The sequence below is a fragment of the Meleagris gallopavo genome, chromosome 9 (assembly GCF_905368555.1).
Source record: "Meleagris gallopavo chromosome 9, MGAL_WU_HG_1.1, whole genome shotgun sequence".
Lineage (NCBI taxonomy): Eukaryota > Metazoa > Chordata > Aves > Galliformes > Phasianidae > Meleagris > Meleagris gallopavo.
This window is the reverse complement of record NC_139412.1, coordinates 19,174,062-19,198,717: the sequence shown is the minus strand read 5'-3', so window position 1 is coordinate 19,198,717 and position 24,656 is coordinate 19,174,062. Positions and strand designations below refer to the sequence as shown.

Genomic DNA, 24,656 nt, shown 5'->3' with positions numbered 1-24,656 from the left:
TTTTCCTCCCACAAGTACCTGTTTCTACACGAAAATACCCGCTTTTTCTCCCACAAATACCTGTTTTTACACGAAATTAACCCTTTTTTTGCCACCAATACCTGTTTCCACACGAAAATACCCCATTTTCTCCCACAAATACATGTTTTTACAAAAATATTCCCCTTTTTCTCCCACAAATACTTGTTTTTACGCGAAAATACCACTTTTTCTCCCACAAATACCTGTTTCTTACCTAAAAATACCCCTTTTTCTACCACAAATTCCTGTTTTTAACCAAAAATACCCCTTTTTCTCCCACCAATACCTTTTTCACCGAAAATACCGCTTTTTCTCCCACAAATACCTTATTTTTAACCGGGAAATACCATTTTTCTCCCACCAATACCTGTTTTTAAACAAAAATACCCCCTTTTCTCCCACAAATACTTGTTTTTCTACAAAAATAACCCTTTTCTCCTACAAATATCAGTTCTTAACCGAAAATACACCTTTTTCTCCCACCAGTACCTGTTTTTAACTGAAAGTACCCCATTTTCTCCCACCAATACCTGTTTTTAACAACAAAAACCCCTTTTTCACGCAGAAATATCAATGTGTACACATGAATACCCCTTTTTATCCCACCAATACCTGCTTTTCAAGGACAGCACTCTTTTTCTCTGACAAATACTTGTTTTTCTTCAAAAATATCCCTTTTTCTCCTACAAATATCAGTTCTAAACTGAAAATACCTCCTTTTCTCCTACAAATACCTGTTTTTACACGAAAATACCCCTTTTCTCCCCGAAATAACTGTTTTTACACAAAAATACCCCTTTCACTCCAACCAATATCTATTTCTACAAGAAAATATCACTTTTTCTTCCACAAATACCTGATTTTACATGAAAATACACCTTTTTCTGGGTGAAAAAGGGGTATTTTCATGTAAAAACTGGTATTTGCGTGAGAAAAAGGGCTATTTTAATGTAAAAACAGGTATTGGTGGGAGAAAAAGTGGTATTTTCGTAGTAAAAACAGGTATTGGTGGAAGAGAAAGGGGTATATTCGGTTAAAAGCAGGTATTTGTGGGAGAACGACTGGTATTTTTGGTTAAAAACAGGTATTGGTGGGAGAGAAAAACGGGTGTTTTTGTATAAAACACGAGTATTTGTGGGAGAAAAAGGGGTATTTTCGTGTAAAAACAGGTATTTGTGGAGAAAAAGGAGTACTTTCGTGTAAAAATAGATATTGGTGGGTGAAAAGGCTTATTTTCCTGTAAAAACAGGTATTTCTGAGAGAGGAAGGGGTATTTTCGTGTAAAAACAGGTATTTGTGGTATTGAAAGGGGTATTCTCGAGTAACAACAGGTATTTCTGGGAGAAAATGTCATCCTGCAGAGAGTCATGTAGTCTATGAGGGAGGAAATGGGAGGCATTCCGAAGCAAAAGGGGCATTTCTGGGAGAAAATGTCTTACTTTGGGGGGGAAAAGGTCATCTACCTGTGAGCAAGCTGGTGTTTCTGGGAGAAAATGCCCCCATTTGCGGGACAGAAATGGTATTTCTGGTTGAAAGTGTCACATATTGGTGAGGAAAGTGGTGTTTCTGAGGGAAAATGCCATCTCTTTGGGATACAAACGGTATTTCTGAAATGAAACGCCCCAAAGTCTGAGAGTAAGTATCATAATGAGGAGTGTTGTGTAGTCTATTTGGGAGGAAGTGGGAGGTATTTCTAAGAGTGGCGGTATTTCTGGGAGCAAATGTCCTATTGAGGGAAAAAAACGCCCTATGTGGAGAAGAAATCTAGTACTTCTTGCCAGAACTGTCATCCAATGTGGAGAAAATGTCCTATGGATGGGAGAAAAGTGGTATTTTGGGGAGAAATTGTCCTCTTCTTCGTTGCAAGTGTGCGATTTGGTATTGTCATGCAGTATTTTGGGAAGAAAAGGTCCAATTTCCAAGTGAAAGGTGGTATTTCTGGGAGAAAAGGACATGTGTGTGGGGAAAAGTGGGCCATTGTGGGGCTCTCTCTCTTGTCTTGGAGAGCAAGTGTGGCATTGTTGGTGTGAGAGCTGGTCCTTTGGGGAGCAAGTAGGGTGTGTATGGGAGAAAAAGTCCTCTTGAGGAGTGTCAAGTAGTATTTTGGAGAGCAAGTGGGAGGTACTTGCCAGAAACGTGCTCTTTCTGGGAGCTAGTAGCACCCTTGGTTGGAAAATGACATCTGTTGGTGAGAAAGCTGGTCTTTTGGGGAAAAAAATGCCATCTTTTGAAAAATCAGCTGGTATTTCCGGGGGTCTATGGCACATCTTTGGGAGAAACCTGGTCTATGTGGGAGAAAAGGCGGTCTATTTGGGAGCCAGCTGGTCTATGTGGGAGAAGATGCCATCTTCACTGGAGCAAGTGTGACAGTGGGGAGCGTCAAGTAGTCTTGTAGAAATGTGAGGTATGTGTAAGAGTGCTGGTATTTCTGGGAGCAAATGTCTTGTTTTGGAGAGAAAATGTCCTGTTGTGGGGGCAGAAAGTGGTATTTGGGGGAGAAAATGCCCTGTTGCTGGGAGTAAGTGTGGCATTGAGGAGTGTCAAGTAGTATTTGTGTTAGGAAATGGGAGGTATGTGTAAGAGTGCTGGTATTTCGGAGAGCAAATGTCTTGTTTTGGGGGGAAGCGTTCACGTATGTGTGAGAGAAGTGTGTTTCTTGGAGAAAATGTCTTCTTTTGGGCAGAAAATGCCATCTATTTGTGAGAAAGCTGGCTCACTCATTGCTTGCCTCAGGTGATCAATCAGAGGTTCAGGCTATGACTCAGCAGTTCCTATACGGAGGTGCATTGCCTTTGGGGATCATCTGGGGATACTGTGGGGCAGTGGGAGACATTAGGGGACGTTAGGGACATTGAGTGACATTGAGGGAAATTGGGGAGAAATGGGGGACATTGGCGTACATTGAGTGACATTGTGGAACATTGGGGGATATTGGGAAACAGTGGGGGACATTGAGTAACATTAAGGTACATTGAGGGAAAAGGGGCACACTGAGTAACTCAGGAGGACATTTGGGAACACTGGGGGATATTGGGTGCTATTGAGTGACTTTAGGGGACATTGGAGTGCATAGGGATGATTGGGGGATATTAGGGACACTGGGAGACACTGGGAGACTTTGGGTGACATTGGGGGATATTGAGTTACATTGGGGGACATTGGGAATGTTTGGGGGACTTTGGGGGACATTGGGGGACATTCAGTGACATGGGAGACATTGGGGAGACTGAGAAACATTGAGTGACTTTGGGGGACATTGTGGAACACTGGGGAACACTGGGGGACATTGAAAGACATTGAGAGACTTTGGAGGACATTGAGAGATATTGGGGTCACTGGGGGACATTGGGGGACTTTGGAAAACATTGGGGTATGTTGCGGATATTGGGGTGACAATGAAGGCATAGGGGTACATTAGGCCACACTGGAGGTCCTTGGGGATATTGGGTGACATTGGGTGACACTGAGGGACTTTAGGGGACATTGTGGTACATTGAGTGACACTGGGGGACACTAGGTGACATTGGGGGTCATTTGGGCACATTGAGTTACATTGGGGATATTTGGTGACATTGAGTGACATTGGGAGACATGGGGTTACATTGGGGGACTTTAGGGATATTGGGGGACATTGGAGGACTTTGAGTGGCATTGGGAACCCTGGGGGACTTTGGGGGACATTCAAAAACATTGGGAGACATTAGGGGTCACTTGGAAACATTGAGTAAGATTGGGGGACATTGGAGGATGCTGGGGAAATTTAGTGACTTTGAGGGACACGGGGGGACATTGGGTGGGACTTTGGGGATCATTGGGGGTCATTGGGTACACTAGGAGACATTGGGGGACATTGGGGAACATTCGGTGATGTTGAGGGAAATTGGGGAGAAATGAGGGACTTTGGGGGACATTCAGGGAGATGTGGGGACATGTGGGGACATTGAGTCACATTGGGGGACATTGGGTGACATTAGGTGACATTGGAGGACACTGGGGGATATTCAGGGACATTAGGTGACATTGAGTGACACTGAGGGACACTGAATCACTGTAGGGGACATTAGGGGACACTAGGTAATATTGGGGGACAATGAAGGACATCGGGGGACATTGGGGAAACTGGGGGAGATTGGGTGACATTGGGGAACACGGGGGCATTCAGGAACATTGGGGGACATCAGTGAAATTGAGTGACATTGGGAGACACTGGGTGACATTGGGGGATGCTGGGGAAATTTAGTGACACTGGGGACATTGATTGACAATGAAGGATATTGGGGAACTTTGGGGAACTATGGTGGACATTGAGTGATATTTGGGGACACTGGGTAACATTGGAGGACATTGTTGGACATTGGGGATTTGGGGGATATTTGGGAACACTAGGGGAGGAAAATGGGGGGCATTGTGGTTCATTGGGGGAGATTTGGTGACACTGGGTTCCATTGGGGGACATGGGGAGACATTTGTTGACCTTTGGTCCAATGGTTGTCACTGGGTGCCACTGGGAGCCAAGGGGTGTCAATGGGTGACACTGGTTGCTGTTGGATTACACTGGATCATTGGGTGACACTGAGTGGCAATGGGTGCCAATAAGTGCCAATGGGTGACACTGGGTACCACTGGATGACACTGGGTGCCAATGGGTAACCCAGGTCACAGGTAAGCTTTCCATTCATTTCTGATTATTCCTTTCTGACGCGATAATCTTTCCAGCCTAAATTTTCTGTATCATTATTGATTATACATCTGTATACTCGTTGTTTACACACTTGGTGAGCCAGGCAGGCCAAATATACTGTCAGGAAAGAAAGAAGGGTGGTTGTGGTGGGCAACTCCCTTCTCGGAGGAACAGAGGGTCCCACTTGCAGACCAAACCCAAACCGTGGGGAAGTGTGCTGCCTTCCTGGGCTCAGGGACAAAGCCAGGAAACTCCCAAAGTTGGTTAGGTCTGCTGATTATTTTCCTTTACTCACAGTTGAAGTTGGCAGTGATTAAACTGCTCAGAGAAACCTACAAACTATGAAAAGAGATTTCAGGGTTTAGGGCGTTTAGTTCAAGGAGCAGGAGCTCAAGTGATTTTCTGTTCTATGCCTTCAGGGGCAGTGAGGGACACGGAGCAGGCTTAGAAAGCACAATTGATGAGTAATTGGCTCAGAGGCTGGTGTCAAGCCAGAAACTTTTGGTTCTTTGATCATGGGGCAGTTTTCTCAGCCCCCAGCCTGTTGTCAGGTGGAAGAATAGAAATAATGGTGCAGAGAAAAGAGAAAAGTACAGGAAAAAATAGAGGAGAGGAAGGCAGCAGAGAGAAGTTAGAAAAGACAGAAAAGAGAAGCGAGGGTGTATCAGAGAAGGGATTCCAAAGCAAGAAAGGAAGAGAAATAAGGTAGGAGTTCAACAGAAGAACTAAAGATGGAAGAAGTGGGAGGTCGCGTGCAGAGAGCAGGAGAGCAGAGAGAAAGAAGGTGAGAGCAAATTCAGGCCCTGTTGGCGAACTTTGCTCATTACACACTTGTTAGAAAACCAAAAGCAGCTCCATCCCAAAAGTGATCCACTTCCATAGTGCTACAACCCCACATTTAACATGCACGCTACAGTTTTCAGCTTAGGCTTTTAAAAGCAAAGCTAGAAAATTCCACACCACTCAGTACGAAGCCATGCAGCGATGAGAGTCACTCAAGCTCACCCCCAAGGTGAAAAGAAGCATCAAAGTGGCTGAAGAGAGGGGGGATGATGAAGGAAGGTAGCACTGCAGAGAAGTCAGGAGAACACCTCTGCCTTCCGGGATCAGGCGGCCGGTGGAGCCTCTCTTTCCCCAACAGAGATGCCTGCAGGGTGAGGGGCACACGCTCACTTATGCTCAGTGCTGCCCCGAGAAACTCAGGCAGCTCTATGGAGCCGTTCTCTAACTCAGCGCGCCTGTGCTCAGGCCGTGCTACTCGCACGACAGTGTGTTTGCAGACAGTGTGTTTATGGGCAGGGCCAAGGACTGGTGCATCCACTGCTTCAATAACCTGCAGCATTCCCTGATGGAGCTGTGGGAGTTCTGACCCAGTGCCGCGAGTGGAATAACGAGGAGGTGGTGCAGCAGCTCACTGAGTGCTGCTGGACCAATCAGGCCATGTGCTCTTTGTGAATACAAAACTCCAATTGTTGATGGACTGCAATCAGAGTGCCAAGCTGGGCTGCTGCCATGAAGCCGCTGCCTTCTGATGTTCCTCCACTCAGTCCTTCAGCTGCAGCTTCTCCATCATCTCCACAAGGCTGTTCATTGTGGAGGACTGGAAAGAAACAAGGCAAGTGTCAAAAAAGGACACCGCTTCCCCCAGCATTCTACAATCCCCTTCATGCCTGACAGACAGAGAACAACAGGAGCCATGTTTGTGCTCACCAAGGACTCACCTCTGCACATGCAGCGGCAGCTCTCAGAGCAGCCTTCTTCATTTCCGCTCTCCTCTGTTTCTGTCGTCGTTGTCTTGCTGTACAGCAAGAGAAATTCAGTTTGTCAACAGCAAAACCACAGAAACACGGGTACCATGAAAACAGGCTAGGAAGCCTCTCAGGGAAGGGTATTCCAGTGGGATGAGCAGAAGACCATCATGGAGTTAACGGGAAAAGAGGGGTTACACATTCTGGCCTTGCCTTTGGACTTGGTAGCCTTCTACTCTTTTCCCCTCTCTGCAGAGAGAAGGAAAAAGCAAAGCAAACCCTAAGCAAACTCCATGTGCTTGATAAGGGAAGCACCTCACCAGGACAGCTGCAGCACCTTCTTACCTCTTTGCTTTGAGGTCCAGAACTGCCCAGTCAGCGCTGGGGCAGGCCCAGGGTGTGCTGCTGGAGCTGGCACACCGCCTCTGCTCTGATGTGGGCTCTGAGCCTTCTCCCCATTGTGCTTCACCTTCACTAGTTTCTTGGCAGGCCACAGCTCTGCTTTTTGCTCCTCTTCTTCCACTCCCTTGCGCTTTCTTGCAGCCATGGTCTTGTAGAGTGGGTGGCTGTCAACTGCAGGGGAAGCTCTTCCCCCTGTGCTGGGACCTGCTGTTCCAGGAAGCCCTCCAGTCTGGAGAGAAGCTTTCACGTAGATTTTGCCATTCGGCTCAGCACCTCTCCCTGTTAGAATCAAGAAAGGGGAAGCAGCAACATTCAATAAGTCCAGCACTACCTTCAGTCTGCAAAATGGGCCACAAAACTAGGATATCTCATCTCGAGTGTTCACAGCAATGGATCTTAGGATCTTGGCTGAACTGTGGGGTCCCACTTCCAATTGGGCCAGGAAAAGTAACTGCAATCCCCAGGGATTAAGACCTAGAGCAACACACAATGACAACAGGAAAGGACAGACAGAAAGCCTAACTAGAAAGACAGTGCACCAAACCCAGATGCCTGCTGTGTGTCTGTACCTCTCTTTGGTGCTGTGCCACACTCCATACTCCTCGTCTGGCTTCCTGTTCTATAGCCAGAGGAGAAACTGATGTTTAAACTGCAGTGCGCTTGCACAAAGCATTACTGCTCTCATTCCTGCTCAGATAGCAGCAGAGGAACCCCTGTCTGCCTGACAGCTCTGCATTCTGCAGAGCAAAGCTGCATCAGCAAACAAAATGCTATCAGCTGCAAAAGTCGAGACATGGATTTTTTGTCCCTAAAGGGAATTCACTCAGATCTGAGCACCAATTATACACACTTCTGTCTCACTGCTGCCATCAGCTGTTGCTGTCGGCCTCTCTGATGTGTCCACCATGGTTACTTGACATCCCTATGGCACTGCACCTGCTCACAGGTTATACTTAAAATGCATTCTTCCATACTTCACAGCAGAGGGCTGAAGAGACTCACTTCTGCGTGGTGCTAAGGATGGTCCATCCCCATCGCGTCCCTTTGCGTGCTGCAAGGCGCTGGCCTTCTGGCAGCCTGCTGGCTGCTGCTCCCTAGCGCAGGGAACTGCACTGCGCTGCTTCTGGGCAGAGAAAAAAGAAAAGTCCATGGAAACGGGCACCCAACGTTTGCAAAGAAATGCAGCATTCCATATCGTGCCAGAGATGGGATATCAGAGTGCTGAGATATTAGTTATCACTAAAGGAAACATTTGGAAGCGTATTCACAACATCTGCACAAGCTGCAATTTCTGGGCATATCCAGCTTTCTTATTGTTCAGGTGGAGAAGACAGGCGCTCTCAGACATCACTTCAGGGGGTTAAACCAACACACCTGCAAACACCAGCATTATTCTGAGGGAAACAGTGTCTTCAGGTCCCACAGGTCAATCCATGCAAAATTACTGTGCACAGCCTTAGCTCTTCGCCACCATTTCTTCCCCACCCTCTACTACTGCAGGCAGCTGGAACAAACTTTGCAGCAGAAACCCACAGCAGCAGAGATCTGGCAAACCATAAACAGGCGCAGCTGGCAGGAGGGCAGTGCCCGCTCTGTGCTCCCACCTGCCCCAGCAAGTTAAGAAGCCTGGCAATGCTGTCCTGTTGCTGCACGCGCACAACCCAACCAGTTACTGAGCTAACAAAGGACCAGTAGGGCTCCCCCTGCTCCACCTCTTCCTCTCCAAAACCAAAGGAAGAAAACCCAGCCATACCTTTCCACGTGCAAAGCAGGAATGCGAACTGCGTCTGTCTCCCCGCTGAGACATGCTGCAGAACACCTCAGAGGAAGCTCAAGTTCCCGGGGTCCTCTCCACAGGGACAGCCCTCACTGTTGGAAGGAGCTGGCTTCACTCTTTCTTCAACTGCCTCGATCCCCAAAATCTCCTTTTGGAAAGGAACACTAAGGAGAGAACCTGCAAGTGAAAAATAGTGAGGAAGAAGCTTTCCCAGCTTTCTTCTGCTATGTAGTTGCCCAAGAGTCTCTTGGGCAGGGCAATACTCGAAACCAACTAGTTATAAGAATGTCCCCAAAATACACCCAGCTTCTGTATAGCTGCCATGATTTCTGACAGCAAGCATTCTTCTCCATCTCCTCAATAGTTATGCACCTTGAAGCACATGGCTGGTGTGGCTGTTGTGAAGAAAACTCCCTTTGTCTCACCGCCAGCCTGGACGAGGGCTGACGCAGCGTGCCCACCCCAGCCCAGCTTTCCTGCTGAGACACCTCTCGGCAGCCACCCAGCACCAAACCCAGCTCACCTGCTTGGCCTGAGCTGTGCCCAGCTCACACACACGCCACAGAGGTGCTTCCGACGGGCTCTCACAAGCTGATCTCTCTCAAAGAAGGTTCACAGCTCAGTCTCTGCGTGCAGCACGTTCACCAGAGCAGCAGCTCTGCTCACCAGCTGTGGCACAAAAACTCCCACCCCGGCAACGACTGTGACCTCAGCGAGTGCCCGCATCACTTCTGTGCCTTCATCTCAGCAAAGAGAGATTTTTCACCTCCTACATACAAACGCTAAGAAACCAACTCAAGTGTCACCCAATGGAGTTATTCAAAATAAAGGAACAGAGAAATTAAGACGACTCTTGTGCAGCCAGCCTGGGTCACACTCTTGCTCAGGCACTGCACAATCAGACCAAGGAGACACTACCTCCTGGCTGCCTACAGGTTGGATGCTGGAAAGGTTTGGGCTTCCAAACAATCAGCAAGTATTTGGATGAGGCAGCCCTGTTTTTTATGAAGGCAGAAAAGTCCTTCTTTCAAGCCAGCCTGTAAAGGCAGAATAGCTCTGTTCTTGGGCCACAGCACCCCATGGCCAGGCACTGCTGAAACACTACAGCTGGACTTCTTCCTAGGCATCTACACGTGCTCCAACTCTCTTGCAGCTTTCTGCAGGGTTTGTGGCTTCCTGCTGAAGAGTTCCTCACGTTCTTCTGCAATATCATTCCTGCTTCCTCTGATATCAGGAGATGCTGCAGAGTCCATTAGCCTGGACTTCCTTCCTCCCATCAGAATCTGCTCCTGTACCAACCTTCACTCACACTGTGATACCATCCACTTCCAGCATGAGCTGCCCTGCAAGGCAGAGAAATAAAATGTGCGATTAACGCAAAGTCAGAAGTCCAAGGCTGTGTCACCACCACATGTTGCAGCCTTGGGAAGTCAGTTGCAACTACAACCTTGCTCAGAATTAAAACAGGCACTGTACATTAAGGCAGACCTCTGAACAGAGAAGTGCGTGCCACGATCAGAAATAAATACTGAAATATACTGAAATCACTCACTTCACTGTAGGTGGTTACCTCCAAATTCCTTTGCATTTAGGAAAATAGAGACTCGGAATTGAAGGATACAAAAAAAAAAAAAACATCTGCTTCACTGATGGTGGTTAAGCTTGGAAGTAGGACTCCAAAAAGAAAAGGTTTTCAAGTCCTTGTAAGGCACAAAGTGATGGGATGATTGCCCATGCCTGCAGAAAGCCTGATCTGCTCTGCCACAGGTGGCTAACTGACACAAAAGCTGAGCTGCCCATTCAGAAGCGTGCAGGGCACAGGCATGGAGCACTTACACACCAACACATGGGATGTCAACATTCCATCGGAAAGGAAATTCCTTCTCCCTGCCATGCCATGTCCACAAGGCTGTACTGACAAAGTCAGCACAGAATCCATGCAAACCTTCTTTTCTCATCATGGTGGTTTTTAACAGACCCAAACAATCAGACATCAGGTCACTGTGCATCATTTCCACACCATTGCTTCCTGGGGGCAAAGGAAGTAAAATACTTCAAGGAAATTTCACAGAGATTGCTGAGTTTACTATTCTTTTAGACAAAGCAGAAGGACAAAATGGGAGAGGTGTGCACCTGCATCAATACCCCAGTTGCTAAAGGAATGGAAAGGCAGAAATATCAAAACTCAATGCGTTATTCCAATACAAGGAAGGAAGCCATTTTTAATATCATTTTTCATCATTTAAAACAGACAGTGGGCACTCTAAAAGGAAAATCCCAGGCCTCAAGTTCTGACAGGCATAAAATAAAGCCACAGCCCCTGCCACAAAGGCCAGCTCATCAGCACCCATTACCCCTGGAGCACTTGGCAACTCATGCAAAGTGAGCCGTGCAGGGAAGATTGCTTCATTTCTTCTTCTCCTGGCCTAGAAATTGGTTTTCCTTCCTGAGAAAATAAAGGAAAAAACCCGACACAGCATAGGAAGGGCAGGCAGGCTTGGCACACCAAGGCAGCAGGAGCATGCTGAACCTGCAGAACATTTGAAACTTCCACCTTTCCTCCAAGAGCAATCCAAAACTTCCATATCCACTCCTGCTTTCACCGCTGTTCTTACCAAAGCCGTTTTATTAGCTGGGGCTCCTCCCTGTCCTCAGCAGTAGGACTCACAGCACACTTGCATCTCAGCTCCATTTCGTTTCTGCGCCCACTCTGTGGGGACCGTGGGTTTCCCAGCAGAAGGCTTCACACACACTGTGCGTTCAGCTCAGTGAACGGGAGGCAGAACTGATACAATCTGGGAGTGCAAGAGAAATCCAGCTTCTCTTCCCATTCCCACAATCCTTCCAGCAGTTCAGTACATCTGCCCAGCAGAAGTACATTGCCATGCCCTGGATTCTCAGCTGTCTTTTCCACACACTAATCTGTCTACCAACAATGCATACACAGGATCCAAGAAAACAAATAGCTGCACTCAGTGATAACCCAGGGCGAGGAAAACTCAGACTCAGAACAACCCTAAGTCAAAGCACTACTTCTCCAAAACACTGCCTCAAGCTCTTCCTGCTCCCCCTCAACTCTTTTCTCGGAAGGCCACTCCTCTGGTTTTTCCTTCTCTTCCTCTGATTGCTGCCTTTTTCTGCAGGCAGGGCTTGGGAGAAAGCTGGGATGCAAACTGCTCAGAACTGTCCCAGGAACCAACAAACAGAAAACCTGGACAGAAAGACAGTGCATCAAGTCCAGACGCCTGTTGTGTTTCTTCAATTTGCCTTTCCACGGCTCTAATATTCTACCATCTTTACAGTCAACACAAGGCACTTTCCTCTCTCTTCCATCACACACATCCTTCCATACAATCCTGTTTAGCTCAAGGCACCCGAACTACAGCTCACAGAATGTTCTTACCCACACAGGCTTCCCGTTTTCTCCTTTCGCAATAAGAGTCCCATGCTTCATCCTTAAAACAAAGTACGACTTTTCCGTGTCACAGAAACCAGTCGCCAATAGAATCCTTGTCCTGTGAGACCACGTCCACCAAAATCCCTCAAATACACGGTTTCTACAGCCAAAACAAACTCACTTTTCCACTGCAATGCACTTACAGAAAGTATTACTAGTCTCATTCCTGCTGAAAGAGTGGCAAATCAACCCATGTCTGCCTGACAGCTCTACAACGCGCAGAGCAAAGCTGCACGAGCAAACACAATGCTATCAGATGCGCCAGCTGAGAAACACACTTCATTCCTGAGCCAAACAACAGTCAGTACATGTACCTCCACATTGTTTGGTCTCTCCAACGAATAGACACAGCTCTAAGAACCACCATTTAGACGCAGACTCATTTCACTCTACTGCCACCAATAGTCCTACTGCTTCCACTATGGCTTCCAGCACAGCACTGCCATCGCTTACTCCTTCCTCTCAAGACTCTCCTGTTTTCTCACTTATCTCCTTACTCTAAGCACTAAGGAAATGTTTTTGCCATTATCTACTGCAACTACCACCAACCAAACCAACACCAACACAACTAGCAGCCAGCAAGGCCTGTGGGGCCAAGTCCCATGAGGCCAGGCCTGATGGAAAGCACAGCCATGACAGCAGAGGAGCAAGGTCCAAGGCTGCAGCAAGGGAGGATTTTCTCAAAGGCAACAGCTGTGGGCTCAGAAGTCAAGGGAAGAAGCTGCTTACCTTCAGAAGGACTCAGGTAGGCAGGGATCTCCAGTGAGATCCCCTTGCCTCCACTGCCAGACCTTCAATGAGGGCTGGGAAGGGGTGGATCCTGGCTCCAGACCTTCTGTCATTCGGGAACATCGCATGCCCCTGGGTTGGCCCTGCCTTTCTATCAGGTGAAAAATCGTGTTTCAAGCTATGATTAAGCACAGCCACTACAGCATCACTTAGCATTAACCCTATAGGGCAACTCTTAACCCTTTAACTCAGAAGGCTAACCCTTAACACTCACCCCAAAAGGTACTCCTCAACCCTAATCCAAAATGCTAATGCTTAACCTTCATCCCCATCTCAAAAGTGCTGCTGTTGTCCCTAACTAGAAAGAACAAACCCCCAGGCACACCCCCCCACCATCACTAAATCCAAGTGTTAAGCCTTAACTTTTAAACCTAACAGAAAGCAGTAACACCAAACCCTAACCCAAAAGGGTTAACCTCAGCACTTAGCTATAGCATTAAATGCTAACACCTCTTCACAAGCCAGAAGTGTAAATCCAAGGAATCACACAATCACCACGCTTGGAAAAGACCTCCGAGATCATCCAGTCCAACCATCCACCTATCACCAATGTTTCCCACTAAACTGTGTCCCTTGGTACAACATCTAAATACTCCTTCAACACCTCCAGAGATGGTGACACCTCCATTTCCACTTCATTACAATGGCAACTCTTCACCCATACATCTAACCCAAAATTGTATCCCATCACCATAACCCAGAAGGGTAATTGCAGATAAGGACAACAGAAAAAACAGCTGCTTGAAACCAGTCCTAAATTATCCAAGAAAGGTAAAGGACACAAACCAGTAAATAAAGACAGAATTACTTACCCTTTCTGAAGAACAGGACTCACAAAATACTCGAAAAGTCCAGATCTCCACAGACAGAGCAAACTCTGAGGGAAAACACAGTTCAGTGGGAAATGCTGCACCACGGATCAGCATGGCAGCCACCTCTTATCTCCAGAGCAGGTCGCAGGGTCCCTCACTCAGGTGCAGGGCAGGACGGAAGCTAAAACCCGCTGGGTTCCTTGCTGCTCACTGCCATCAGAAAGGTCCACGCACACCCTGGGAAGCACAAGGCCACCTTGGGAAAAAAAGAAAGCAGGAACAGGTCATGCAGGGGGCTGTCACCCAGCAGAAGGCCAGACCCTTCTGCCTGTTAACCTGCTCCTCTTATCGGTGCTTAGCAGCAGGACCCGGGAAGGATCAGGATCAACTGTCAGGAGGACAACTGGTCCCACATCTCGGAGCTGATTCAGCTCTCCAGCCTGGCAAAGGGGCAGAGCCACAGGGCTGCCATGAGCTGCAGGATTGCCCTGCTGTCATCTGGCCACTGAAGCTGAACCAAGGTGGCTGGCAAAGTCCATGCTTGCTAACTGTGCCACAGAACCCCAGGCAAAAAGAGAGACAGGCTCTCGGCTCAGAAGAGCTTGGAATACTGGTCCAGGAAAAGAGCAGAGCTCAAAAGCGTTGCTCAGCATCCTCACAAGAGCATTCCTTGCCATCAAGATGCTGTGAAATCCAGGGCACAAAGCATTGGCAAGACTGTGTGGTCACAGTCAGTCCTCTGGGCAGCATCTGGAGCTGGCACATGGACAGTCCAGGAAAGGGATGGATGGCACCTGTAACAGTGAGAAAGATCACTGGTGGAATGGTGAGACAGGAGGTTATCACGACAAAGGGATTAGCATGATGGAAAGGATAGAGATAAGACAGAAAAGCAGAAGCGGAGAGGAGCTGAAGAGGAGAATAGAGAAAAGAACTATGACAGAAGTACAGGAAATGGGAAGAGAGGAAAGAGGCATGTGAGAAGAGCATGAGAGAAGTGAGGACAGAAGAGCAGAGAAAGAAAAGAGCAGTAAAGAAGAGCAGATCGTGCTAGGAAGAGAAGAGCAGATGAAGAAAGAGAGAGATGACAGTATAGGAAGAACAGCGGGAAAGGAGTGTAAATGAAAAAGATGTGTGAGAACTCAGGGAAGAAGGGTCAAAAGAGAAGAGGAGTGCAGTCAGAAGAAAGAGGAGTGAAGATACAAGGAAAAAAAGAACAGCAGAAGAGGAAACAGATGCAGATGGAAAACAAGAGAGGATACCAGGAACAAAGAAAAGCAGGGAGGAGAGCAGAAGCAGAAGAAATAGGAGAGGATACAGAAAAGAAAGAACAGGAGAAGAGGAGTGTGGATGCAGAAGAAAGAGGAAGGGAAGAAAAAACAAAATTGGAGTGGAAATGCCAGAGAGCACACAGGGGCAACAAAACAGCAGAAGAGTAGTGCAGATGCAAAAGAGTGAGGATAAATGGAAGAAAGAACAGCCAAAATGGAGAGCAGACACAGAAGGAAGATGTGAGAATACAGGGAACAAAGAGTAGAAGAACTGGAGTAAATACACAGATGAAAGAGGAGTGAGGATAGATAAAAGACAGAGCAAAGCAGAGGAGTGCAGATACAGCAGTAAGAGGAGTGAGGAGATGGAAGAAAGAAGCACAGAGGAGAAGTGCAGACGAAATAAAAGGAGAGAGGAGACAGAGCTAAAGAGCTCATGGAGAAGAAAGAGGAGTGACTATACAGAAAAAAAGAACAGCAGAAGAGGAGTGCAGATGGAGGTGAAAGGGCATTGAGGAGACAGAGAAAAAAAAACAGAAGAGGTGGGAAGCAACAGAAAAAAGAGGAGTGAGGATAGGAAGAAGAAACAGAATAAGAGGAGTGCAGATGCAGAAAAAAAGAGGAGTGAATAATCACAGAAGAAAGGGGAAAAGGAATGCAGCAGAGAAGAAGAGTGAGGAGACTGAATACAGAAGATCAGAAGAGGTGTTAAGATGCAGAGAAAGAGGAGTGAGGATACAGGGAAAAACGAACAGCAGAAGAAGAGAATGAATGCAGATGAAAGCAGCAAGGATACAGAGAAGAGGGAACAACAGAAGTAGTACAGAAGGAAAAGGAAGTGAAGAAAGAGTGAAGAAAGAACAGCATAACTGAAGAGATGCTGCAGAATAAAGTAGAGCTGGGAAGAAGGGAAAAAAACAGCAGAAGAGGACAGCAAATGTAAAAGAGTTATGATAAAATGATAGAAGACAGAACAGCAGCAGAGGAGCACAAACGCTGCAGAAACAGGAGTGAGGAAGCAGGAAAAAAAGGAAAACTAAGAAGAGTGCAAATGAAGAAAAAAGCAAGGAGAAAAGAAAGAACGAACAGCAAAACAGAAAAAATAAACAGGGAAAAAGAAAGAGGAAGAGTACAGATGGAGAAAAGAGAGGAGACTTTTACCCTGTTTTCCTGCTTTTTTTTTTCCCTTTCCCTTTTTTTCTCTTTTTAATCGCAAGGTTTTCCTTTAACCCTCCACTCTTCCCTCCTGTCTTCTCCCATCCCCTACAATCCCAAACCTTACAATTTAAAATTATCCTCACCACCATTACCCCTACCCTAACCCTAGACTTAGCCTAAAATTATCATGCCTACCCTTCACTTAGCTTCTCATCACTTTGTTCTACCTGCCTTTCTAGCTGACCTTCTGTCCAATCACTTTCCCAGCTAACCTGCTTGCCCCTCACTTTCCCTACCTGAGCTGCTGGCCCCTCACCTGCTTTTTCTTAATGCTCTTGTCTTTTCCTGCCACTCGCTCCAAGTCTCAACACTTGCCTGTTCTGCTTGCTGCTTTGACAGCTTGCTCTCAGCTCTGCTCGCAGCTTCACTCCTTCTGCAGGCCCTTCTCTACTCCCTTCTCATGCCCTTCAGGCTTTGCTTCCCCTTGCTGACCAAGGCCATGCCTGGTAGCTCCTCTTCAGCCTCCTCTGCCCTTTGCCTTTCTCCACAGAGATGCTGCTTCTGGCCAGCACTCCTGCCTGCTGCCGTGCCCACAGCCCGCATCTCTTGGGGAGACAGCAAAGCTGCCTGGAGCTCCCTACACCTCCTCCCGGCCATAGCTTCTCAGCTTTGCTTCAAGCCCACGACCCAAAGCAGCTCCTCTTACCTTTGGGCCCAGCTTCTTCTCCTTCTGCGCAGCTCCTGTGGCAAGCCGGGCCTCAGCTCTTCCCACCTTCCTCCATTCCTGCAAGGTTGCTTACTGTCATTCACTGCATTCCTTTGCTTTCCTTTGCTCTGCTACGCTTAGCTTTCCTACTTGCTTTCTCTACATTGACCTGCATTGCTTTTCACTTCTTATTCTCTTCTTTGCCTATTTTTCTCGAGTTTCCCTTCAACCCTCCCCTCCCCCTTCCCGCCCCCTGTCTCCTCCCCTCATCCCTACCTCCCACTTTTTCCTTCTTCCCCTCTCCTCCCCTCCTTCCCTTCCCCCCTGCCATATGGGAAACTTACCTTTCCTGCTCTTCACTCACTCCTTCATTCTTCTGCTTTTGGCTGCTACTCTTGCCTTGCCTGCCCTTACTGTGCTTTGCTTTCTCTACATTTGTTGCCATCCACTCTTTTCTCAACTGCTATTCTTTACTTTTTACTTGGATTTTTTCTTCTTTTCATGTCTCTTTTTTTCTTTTTTTTTTTCCTGCTCTTTTTTTGCTTTTTTTCTTTCAACGTTTTCTTTTTTTCCTTTTTATTTTTTTCTTTTTTCTTTTTTTAATTCATTTCACTTTTCTTTTAAAATTTCTTTTTGCTTTTTTTCTTTTTACTTGTCTTTTTTTCTTTTTTTTCTTTTTTCATCTTGTTTTTCATTTTTTTATTTTCTAAATTTTCTTTTTTATTTTTTTTCTTTTCTTTTTTCTTTTTTCCTTTTTTCCCCTTTTTTTTTTCATATTTCTTTGTTTGTTTGTTTGTTTTTTCATTTTTCTTTTTTTTTTGGAAGAATGGCCATAGGCTTCTCACTGTTGAGATGGAGGGCGGGCCTTTGAGCTGGGCTGGAGATCGCCTTGGCAGCAGAATGGGCTTTGGTGTGAAAGCATCTTCCCAGTGCTCATCTTAGAGCTCGGGCTGAAGGTGGCAGCGCGTGGGAAGAAGGGGTCTTTGGCCCATCCGTGGCACTGGGGAGTCTGGAGGGGATGGGAAAGCAAACGGAGAAGCAGCAGATGCTCTGCAGCACAGGGAGGGCTTAAGAGCCCGACTTTGGGCAGCGGTCCTCTGCAAACTGCTGGGAAGCAGCAGGAAATTCTGCCAGCAGTTCCCTGGGAAGCTCCTTTGGAAGCCCTGGCTGTGCTCCTTGTGCTTTCTCCCATTGAATGCCTTTCTCTTCCAGATGGTGTCAGCAGGACTTGTTGTGCATAAGCTCCTGTCTCTGGGGTAAGAACACTTCCTTACCCCTGCACCTGACTCTGTAGCGTGGTCTCAGCTGGCTGTGTGCTCTTTGCACACCTTTGCCTCGTGCCCAGGGCTCCAGCCTTTCCCATCTGTACGGTGGAAAGCAGCCCTTGGCAAAGCAAAGGAATGAAAGGGGCTGAGGGATAAGGAAGGGCACAACCCGCCAGAATCCTTCACTCATGGCACTGGAGCTCTGACCTGTGGGGTGGACAGTGCTGAAGACTCGCTTTGCCTTTGCCTTCAGGAACTCACCGGTTTGGCTGGAGGGGAAGAGGCAGGAGCTGAACGTGGAAACTACTCAGCTGTTGGCCATGAAGGACTTCATTCTCCAGTCAGTGTTTGATGCCCTCCAAGAGAATGGGATCCATGGATTGAAGAGAGAGGTAATGGTTCTGCTCCCTCCTGTTTCCTCTCAGCCCCTTCCAGAGACAGCTCTGTGCTCTGGCTGCCTGCCACACACTTGGCTCTCAGGCTCAGTTTCTCTTGTGTCTTGGAGCTGCTCTGCTTCCCTCACTGAGAGCTGCTGCTGGTGCTAGCTGCACAGTACAGCTGGGATCAGGGTGCTCTGTGCAGCGCTGTGAATTCCCCCTGGGCTGGGCCCTAGCCAGGCAAGTTGAGCTTGGCTTGGAGGCCAAACACTGTCCTTTCCAAGAGACTTGCGGGTCAGGCTTCTTAGCTGGAAGGGCTGTTCTCCAGGCCAGCTGCAACTGGAGCACTGCAGGGCCTGGCTGGCTCAGGGCAAGATCTGACTGCCTGTCCAGGCTGTTCTGGAGATGGCACAAGGCTGGCGGCAAGGGGGTCAGGCAGAGCCCAAAGTCAATCTTTGCTATGTCTCTGGAGTCCAGTGGCTCATCGGGGGCTCATCTTGCTGGATTTCTGGAAAGACATGGAGCCCTCCCTTAGGTCTTGGATAGGACTCCCTGGTCACACCAATCTCCTCCAGTATTTGTGCTCACTGCTGTCTCTCCATTCCCTATTTGTTGCCAGAAAATTCTGCAGTTGACACAGCACACAATTGAGAAGGTAATGGAAAACAGCATCTGGATGCCCAACTGGGCTCTGGAAACCATAGGTATGTAGACAGCTTCACTACCCTCAGCTTTGTGTCTGGCACTCCCCAAAGCCTGCCAAGCTCTGCTTTCTGTCAGAGTTATCTCCTAGAGCTTTAGAATGGCTGAGGTCTGAAAGGACCTTACAGACCATCCCAGTCCAACTCCCTGCCATTGACAGGGCTGCCACCTTTTCCATCAGGGTGCTCAGAGCCCCATCCAAGCTGGTCTCGAGCATCTCCAGGAATGAGGCATCCATAGCTTCTCTGGATGGCACATTACAGGGCCTCACTGCCCACTGCGGGTCAAGAATTTCCTCCTGACATTCCATCTAAATCTCCTCTCTCTGAGAATTTAAAAAGCCTTCACTTGTGCTCCTACGGCTAACCAGCTCCTTTCCCCAGGTGCTCAATCAGTGGCTCAGGCTGGACTCAACAATTCCCATACACAACAGGAGGGATTTTGCACCCCAGAGCCCTGCCAAGAGCTTCAAGGAACAAGCACTCATTCCTTCAGCTCATCTCTGGGCTTTCCTGGTGCATGTCTTTCCATCTTTATTTCAGGTGCCACTGTTGATGCAGAGAGGACATCCAAGAGTTATGGTGGAAAAGGCTGGAAGAACCATCAGCTTTCTCCACTTTTTTCCACTGCAGAGCCTCCCGAGACACACTTGCATGTATGGCAGGAGAAATGGTGCCTTGCCTTCTGGCTGCAGGAGCAAGCGCACAGCAATTTCCTTTGGCCCAGCTGCACTACTCAGCCCACACTCTTCCCCACATTACTGACACCAGCATCGTGAGGGTGATGGGGTGAAAAATGCAGGGAGGGCTGCCCCGCTGGCTCTGGGCAAGCAGAGAAAGGCAGTTGACTCCAGACCTGTTGTCCAAACCTTTGCATATTCCCCTCCTGTCCCTTGACTACCGTTCCATTACGAGGAGAACGGCAGTCCACAGAGAAGGCAATCTCTGTGCTCCTTGCCAGCTCTGGTGGCTCTTTGCTCACCACTGACAGACACGTCTTTCACATTTCAGCCTGATATTTCTCCTGGCAACTGCTGGGCTTTCCAAGGATCTCAGGGCCATGTGGTCATCCGGCTGCTGGAGAAAATCCAGCCCATGGCTTTCACCATCTGGCACATCTCCAAGGTGGTCTCTCCCTCCAGGGAAGTCAGCAGTGCCCCCAAAGAGTTTGCTGTGTTGGTAAGTCTCTGCCTGCTGCTTCTTCTGGAGTGCCCCAAGGAAAAGCTTTGCCATAGAGCCCCACAAGACCCCACAGAGCCTCCACAGAGCCCCATAAGACCCCACAGCCGTGGGAGCTCCCAGAAAGCTGTGGTGGGCTACTGCAGAGCACAGCATCCAGCCCAAGGTCACGGAGACCCTTGGTGTGCTTACATGTCTCCGGAGGCCTCTGCTGCTCTTCGTTGCCGAGCAGCTGGGAGCAATTGCTCCACATGCCCTGACTCAGGTTCACCCTTCTTTGTGCTCCAATCCTGCCAGAGCTGAGGGAGCGGGGCAAGGGCTCCCGTCTTTGGCCTCGGCGTGTTCTTTTTCACATGGCCTGCCTAAGTGTGACCGCCATCATCTCTTGTCTTTCAGGGAGTGGATGAGGACGAAGGTGAAACTCTCCTGGGGTTATTCGTTTACGATGTGGACAGATAGATTGCCCAGACCTTCCAAGTGCAGGTATGGCAAGTGTGTGCAGCAGACTGCCAGGGAGGAATAAGAAAGGGTTTGCCTGATCAGCCAGGCCCTGCTCTGCTGTCCAACACGGCCAACTCCTGTGGGGAAGACAGACGAGACAGCCGTCCTACCCTTGGAAGCACTTTCTCTTCCTGCTAGAGCAGAGAGAGCAGCAGCCGGAAGGCGCTGTGGGAGGGAAACTGTCCGTCCCCCTGCGGGTGTGGAGGGACGATTGCTGGTGGGAGGGAGGAGTGCAGCTGCCTTCCCCCATCAGCAGCGACGTTCTGGCATCCCACGGCAGCCCAGGAACCGGAGCAGCGCAAGCCAGGGTTCAGCCACGTGCGTAAGGAAGCCTCTCCTCTTTGTATTGGCAGAAGGAGCCCCGCAAAGCCTTCGGCCGTGTCAAATTGGAGGTGCAGAGCAACTGGGGAAACGCAGAACACAGCTGCCGAGTGAAATTCACGGGAATTCATAGAAGACAGCAGAGATATGTTAGAAGGCAATAATTAAAATAAAATGTTGATTACTTTCTGCCCTCCTTGGATCTGGGGGAAGGCGGAGCTGCAGGTCTGAACTGTGCGAGAGCCGCGGCGAGCTGTGACGTCATCACCCTGCGCCGCGATGAGGCGGTGGCCATGCGGAAGTGGTGCGGGGCCTCGCGCTGTTCCAACACCGCTTGGCAGCCCCGGGGCTCCGAGCGCCGCCTCGGCTTCTACAAGTGGGTGTTCGGGGGGGGTACCGGGGCGGGGGCCGCTCTGCAGTGGTCCCGTGGGGCCTCTGTGGTGCTCGGGGCCTCTGCTCTGCTCGGTGTGGAGAGGTGCGTTGTGCTCCCCTCCAATCCAAGGTACATTGCTATCTCGTCCTCCACGGTTCGGCCATAAACCCCCCGAGTCCCTCTTTCTGACCCCCAGGATCACACTCTCCTCCCGGTCCCCCTCCCATTTGACCTTTAGACCCTCCCTCCTCCAGTTCCCCCAGTCCTTTTCGACTCCCCCTCAGTCGCCCCCCCACACTCAGTACCGCATTCTTACCCGCAGGGTCCCTTCCCCTCCCCCATCCCGTTCCACTCCTCCTATTCCCCCATTCCTACCCTCCTCTCCTCCGTTGCCCCCCTCAGTCCCTATTCTGAGTCCTAGAGTCTCCTACCCATCCTCCCCCCTCCCATCCCCCCATTAAATTCCTCATTCTGACCACCAGAGTCCCCTCTCCCCCTCTAGCGGGTCCCCCCATTTTTACCCTAGGGGTTTCTTCCCACCCACCCATTCCCATAGTCTGATCCTCTTCCCCCCTACCATTACCCCCCCTCAGTCTCCCATTCTGACTCCTAGAGTCCCCTGTTGTCCCCCCCAGTGAGTCCCCCCATTCTTACCCTAAGGGTCCCTTCACCCCCATGCCATCCCACCGCTCCAATTCCCTCATTCTGATCCCTGCAGACCTCTTTGACCCTCTACCTCAGTGCCTCCCTGCACACACACTTCCCCATTCTGACCCCCAGGGTCCTTTCCCCATCCCCATCCCATTCCACTCTTATTCCCTCATGGTGATTCTCTCCTTACACCAATACCCTCCCTCAGTTGCCCATTCCGAACCCTAGAGTCCCCTATCCACCCCCCTCCCATTAAACTCTCCATTCTAACCACCAGGGTCCCCTATTCCCCCCCAGCAAGTCCCCCTATTCTTACCCTAAGGGTCCCTTCCCCCCTGTCCCATTCCACTCCTCCAATTCCCTCCTTCTGATCCCTACAGTCCTCTTCGACCCCCCACCTCAGTGCCCCCCTGCACACATTCGGTTCCCCATTCTTACCCCCAGTGTCCCTTCCTTACCCCCACCCCATCCCACCCCTCCTATTCCCCCATTCCTATTCTCTCCCCCCAAAAAAATTCCCCCACTCAGTCCCCCATTCTGACCCCTACAGTCCCCTGTCCTCCCCCAGTGACTCCCACTATTCTTACCCTAAGGGTTCCTTCTTCCCTGCTCCCCCCATTCTCCCTTTCCCCCCCCCCTTCCCCCCTCATGTCCCTCCTCAATCCTGTATCCCCAATCACACAATCACAAGTTTGGAGAAGCCCTCCAAGCTCACCCACTCCAACCATCCACCTATCTCCAATAGCTCTCACTCTACCACGGCCCTCAACACAACGTCTCAGCATCCCTGAACACCTCTGGGGTTGGTGACTCCACCACTCCCATTGCAGCGCCCAACCACTCTTTAGGAGCAGCACTATTTCCTCACGTCAAGCCTGAATCTCCCTTGCCACAACTTGAGGCTGTTCCCTCCCGTCCTATCACTGTTACATGGGAGCAGATGCTGACCCCCAACTCACCACAACCTCCATTCACAGAATCACACAGAATGGCCCAGGTTGGAAGGGACCTCAAGATCATGAATCTCCAATCCCCTGCTACATGCAAGGCACTAACCTTCCCATTTAATACCAGACCAGGCTGCCCAGGGCCCCGTCCAACGTGGTCTTGAACACTTCCAGGGATGGGGCATCCACAGCCTCTCTGGGCAGCTGTTCCAGCACCTCACCACTCTCTCTGTAAAAAACTTCCCCCTGACATCCAACCTAAATCTTCCCTCCCTCAACTTAAAACCATTTCCCTTTGTCCTGCTGTTATCTACCCTTTCAAAGAATTGATTCCTCTCCTGTTTGTAGGCTCCTTTAAGTACTGAAAGGCTGCAATGAGGTCACCCTGCAGCCTTCTTTTCTCCAGGCTGAACAAGCCCAGCTCCCTCAGCCTGTCTTCGTAGATGAGGTGCTCCAGTCCCCTGATCATCTTTGTGGCTTGCTCTGGACCCTCTTCAACAGCTCTCTGTCTTCCTTGTACTGAGGGCTCCAGACCTGGACACAGTACTCCAGATGGGGCCTCACAAGAGCAGAGTAGAGAGGGACAATCACCTCCCTGTCCTTGCTGGCCACCCCTCATTTCTGGTGTTTGGGAATCCTGTTGTCACCTCGAGGTACTGAGCCAAACTGCCACCTTCTGTGTGAAACATGAAAAAAAAACAATTCTGAACCCACAGCAACTCAAAGTCCCTTCAAGAGTCCCCAGCCACTGCCCTGAGCCCTCCAGTTACCCCTGCTGCCCCTTAAAAACTTCAGGAGTGCCAGCAGCACCTCGTTCCTTAGGATGCCTGGTGGATTTCACAAGGATGCACACATCTCCTGCATCATGATCATTGACAAAAATATCCAACGGGCTCAGTGGTGACATACAGGGAAACCTGCCGTGCTGCAGTGTGTGCCCAGTGCCTCCGGTCCTGCTGCTGGGCACCGCTGAGCACAGCCTGGCTCCGTCCTCCCCGCACCTCCCTGCAGGAACCAATGGCTGTGCCCGGGATCCCCCCGAGCTACTCTTCTGCAGGCTGAGCCGCCCCAGCTCTCCCGGAATCCCATCCCAAGCATTTCCCATGCGGTGCCGAGGAGGGGAGGGGATGCGGGGGAAGGAACGGGGCTGGTGGTTGCAGTCCTATAACACGGCCACTTGTGCTGCCCCGTCCTTACCCGGCGGTGGGCACGGGGAAGGGGGGTTATAGGAGCTGCAGAAATGACTGCAGTCAAAATGTTGAAAAACGAACGCTAAACATTTAATCATGTAACAGAGCAATAAACAGAGAAATGACCGCATTCCCAACCAGGTCCCACCCGAACAATCATCCCTCCTCACGGCTTCCCTCCTCGGGGCCAACACGAAGCGGCTCCACGTTGGCTTCACGCAGCTCCGGGAGCTCCGCACGGGGACAGACAGACAGACGGAAACCGCCACTTGGGGACTGCAGCTGCGGGGCAGCAGCTCAGCGCAGCGCTGCTGATTCGAGCCGAGTGA

The 24,656-nt window shown here is 49.6% G+C and overlaps 1 protein-coding gene, 1 long non-coding RNA gene and 1 pseudogene across 5 annotated transcripts; 1 reads left to right on the top strand and 2 right to left on the bottom strand.

Moving 5' to 3' along the window:
• Positions 1-5,615: 5,615 nt before the first annotated feature.
• Positions 5,616-7,465, bottom strand: LOC109364139 (uncharacterized). The gene is made up of 4 exons (XM_085230471.1): positions 7,422-7,465; positions 6,796-7,131; positions 6,424-6,500; positions 5,616-6,302 (listed from the first exon to the last, which is right to left on the bottom strand). The coding sequence occupies exons 1-4, from the start codon at positions 7,447-7,449 to the stop codon at positions 6,246-6,248; spliced, it is 498 nt and encodes a 165-aa protein (XP_085086597.1). The 5' UTR covers positions 7,450-7,465; the 3' UTR covers positions 5,616-6,245.
• Positions 7,466-7,853: 388 nt separating this feature from the next.
• LOC146543813 (uncharacterized) lies at positions 7,854-21,428 on the bottom strand. Of its 3 annotated transcripts, XR_014884947.1 has the most exons (8): positions 17,167-21,428; positions 16,823-16,900; positions 14,347-14,481; positions 13,688-13,943; positions 12,816-12,966; positions 9,153-9,972; positions 8,606-8,806; positions 7,854-7,975 (listed from the first exon to the last, which is right to left on the bottom strand). It is a non-coding gene; the product is annotated as an uncharacterized LOC146543813 (long non-coding RNA). The 3 variants fall into 3 exon arrangements; XR_014884945.1 differs by lacking the exon at positions 12,816-12,966; XR_014884946.1 differs by lacking the exons at positions 12,816-12,966; positions 14,347-14,481.
• LOC109365132 (SUN domain-containing protein 3-like) lies at positions 17,958-21,362 on the top strand (annotated as a pseudogene). The gene is made up of 7 exons (XR_014884944.1): positions 17,958-18,078; positions 18,341-18,479; positions 19,084-19,168; positions 19,709-19,821; positions 20,177-20,344; positions 20,741-20,827; positions 21,199-21,362. The product of XR_014884944.1 is annotated as an SUN domain-containing protein 3-like (transcript).
• Positions 21,429-24,656: the final 3,228 nt, after the last annotated feature.

Coding starts and splice junctions, on each gene's coding strand:
- LOC109364139 (XM_085230471.1), bottom strand. CDS start 7,449: ATGGAGTGTGGCACAGCACCAAAGAGAG. Junction 6,501..6,795: donor CTGGACCTCAAAGCAAAGAG/GTAAGAAGGTGC, acceptor CTTGCTGTACAG/CAAGACAACGACGACAGAAA. Junction 6,303..6,423: donor CTGCCGCTGCATGTGCAGAG/GTGAGTCCTTGG, acceptor GTTTCTTTCCAG/TCCTCCACAATGAACAGCCT.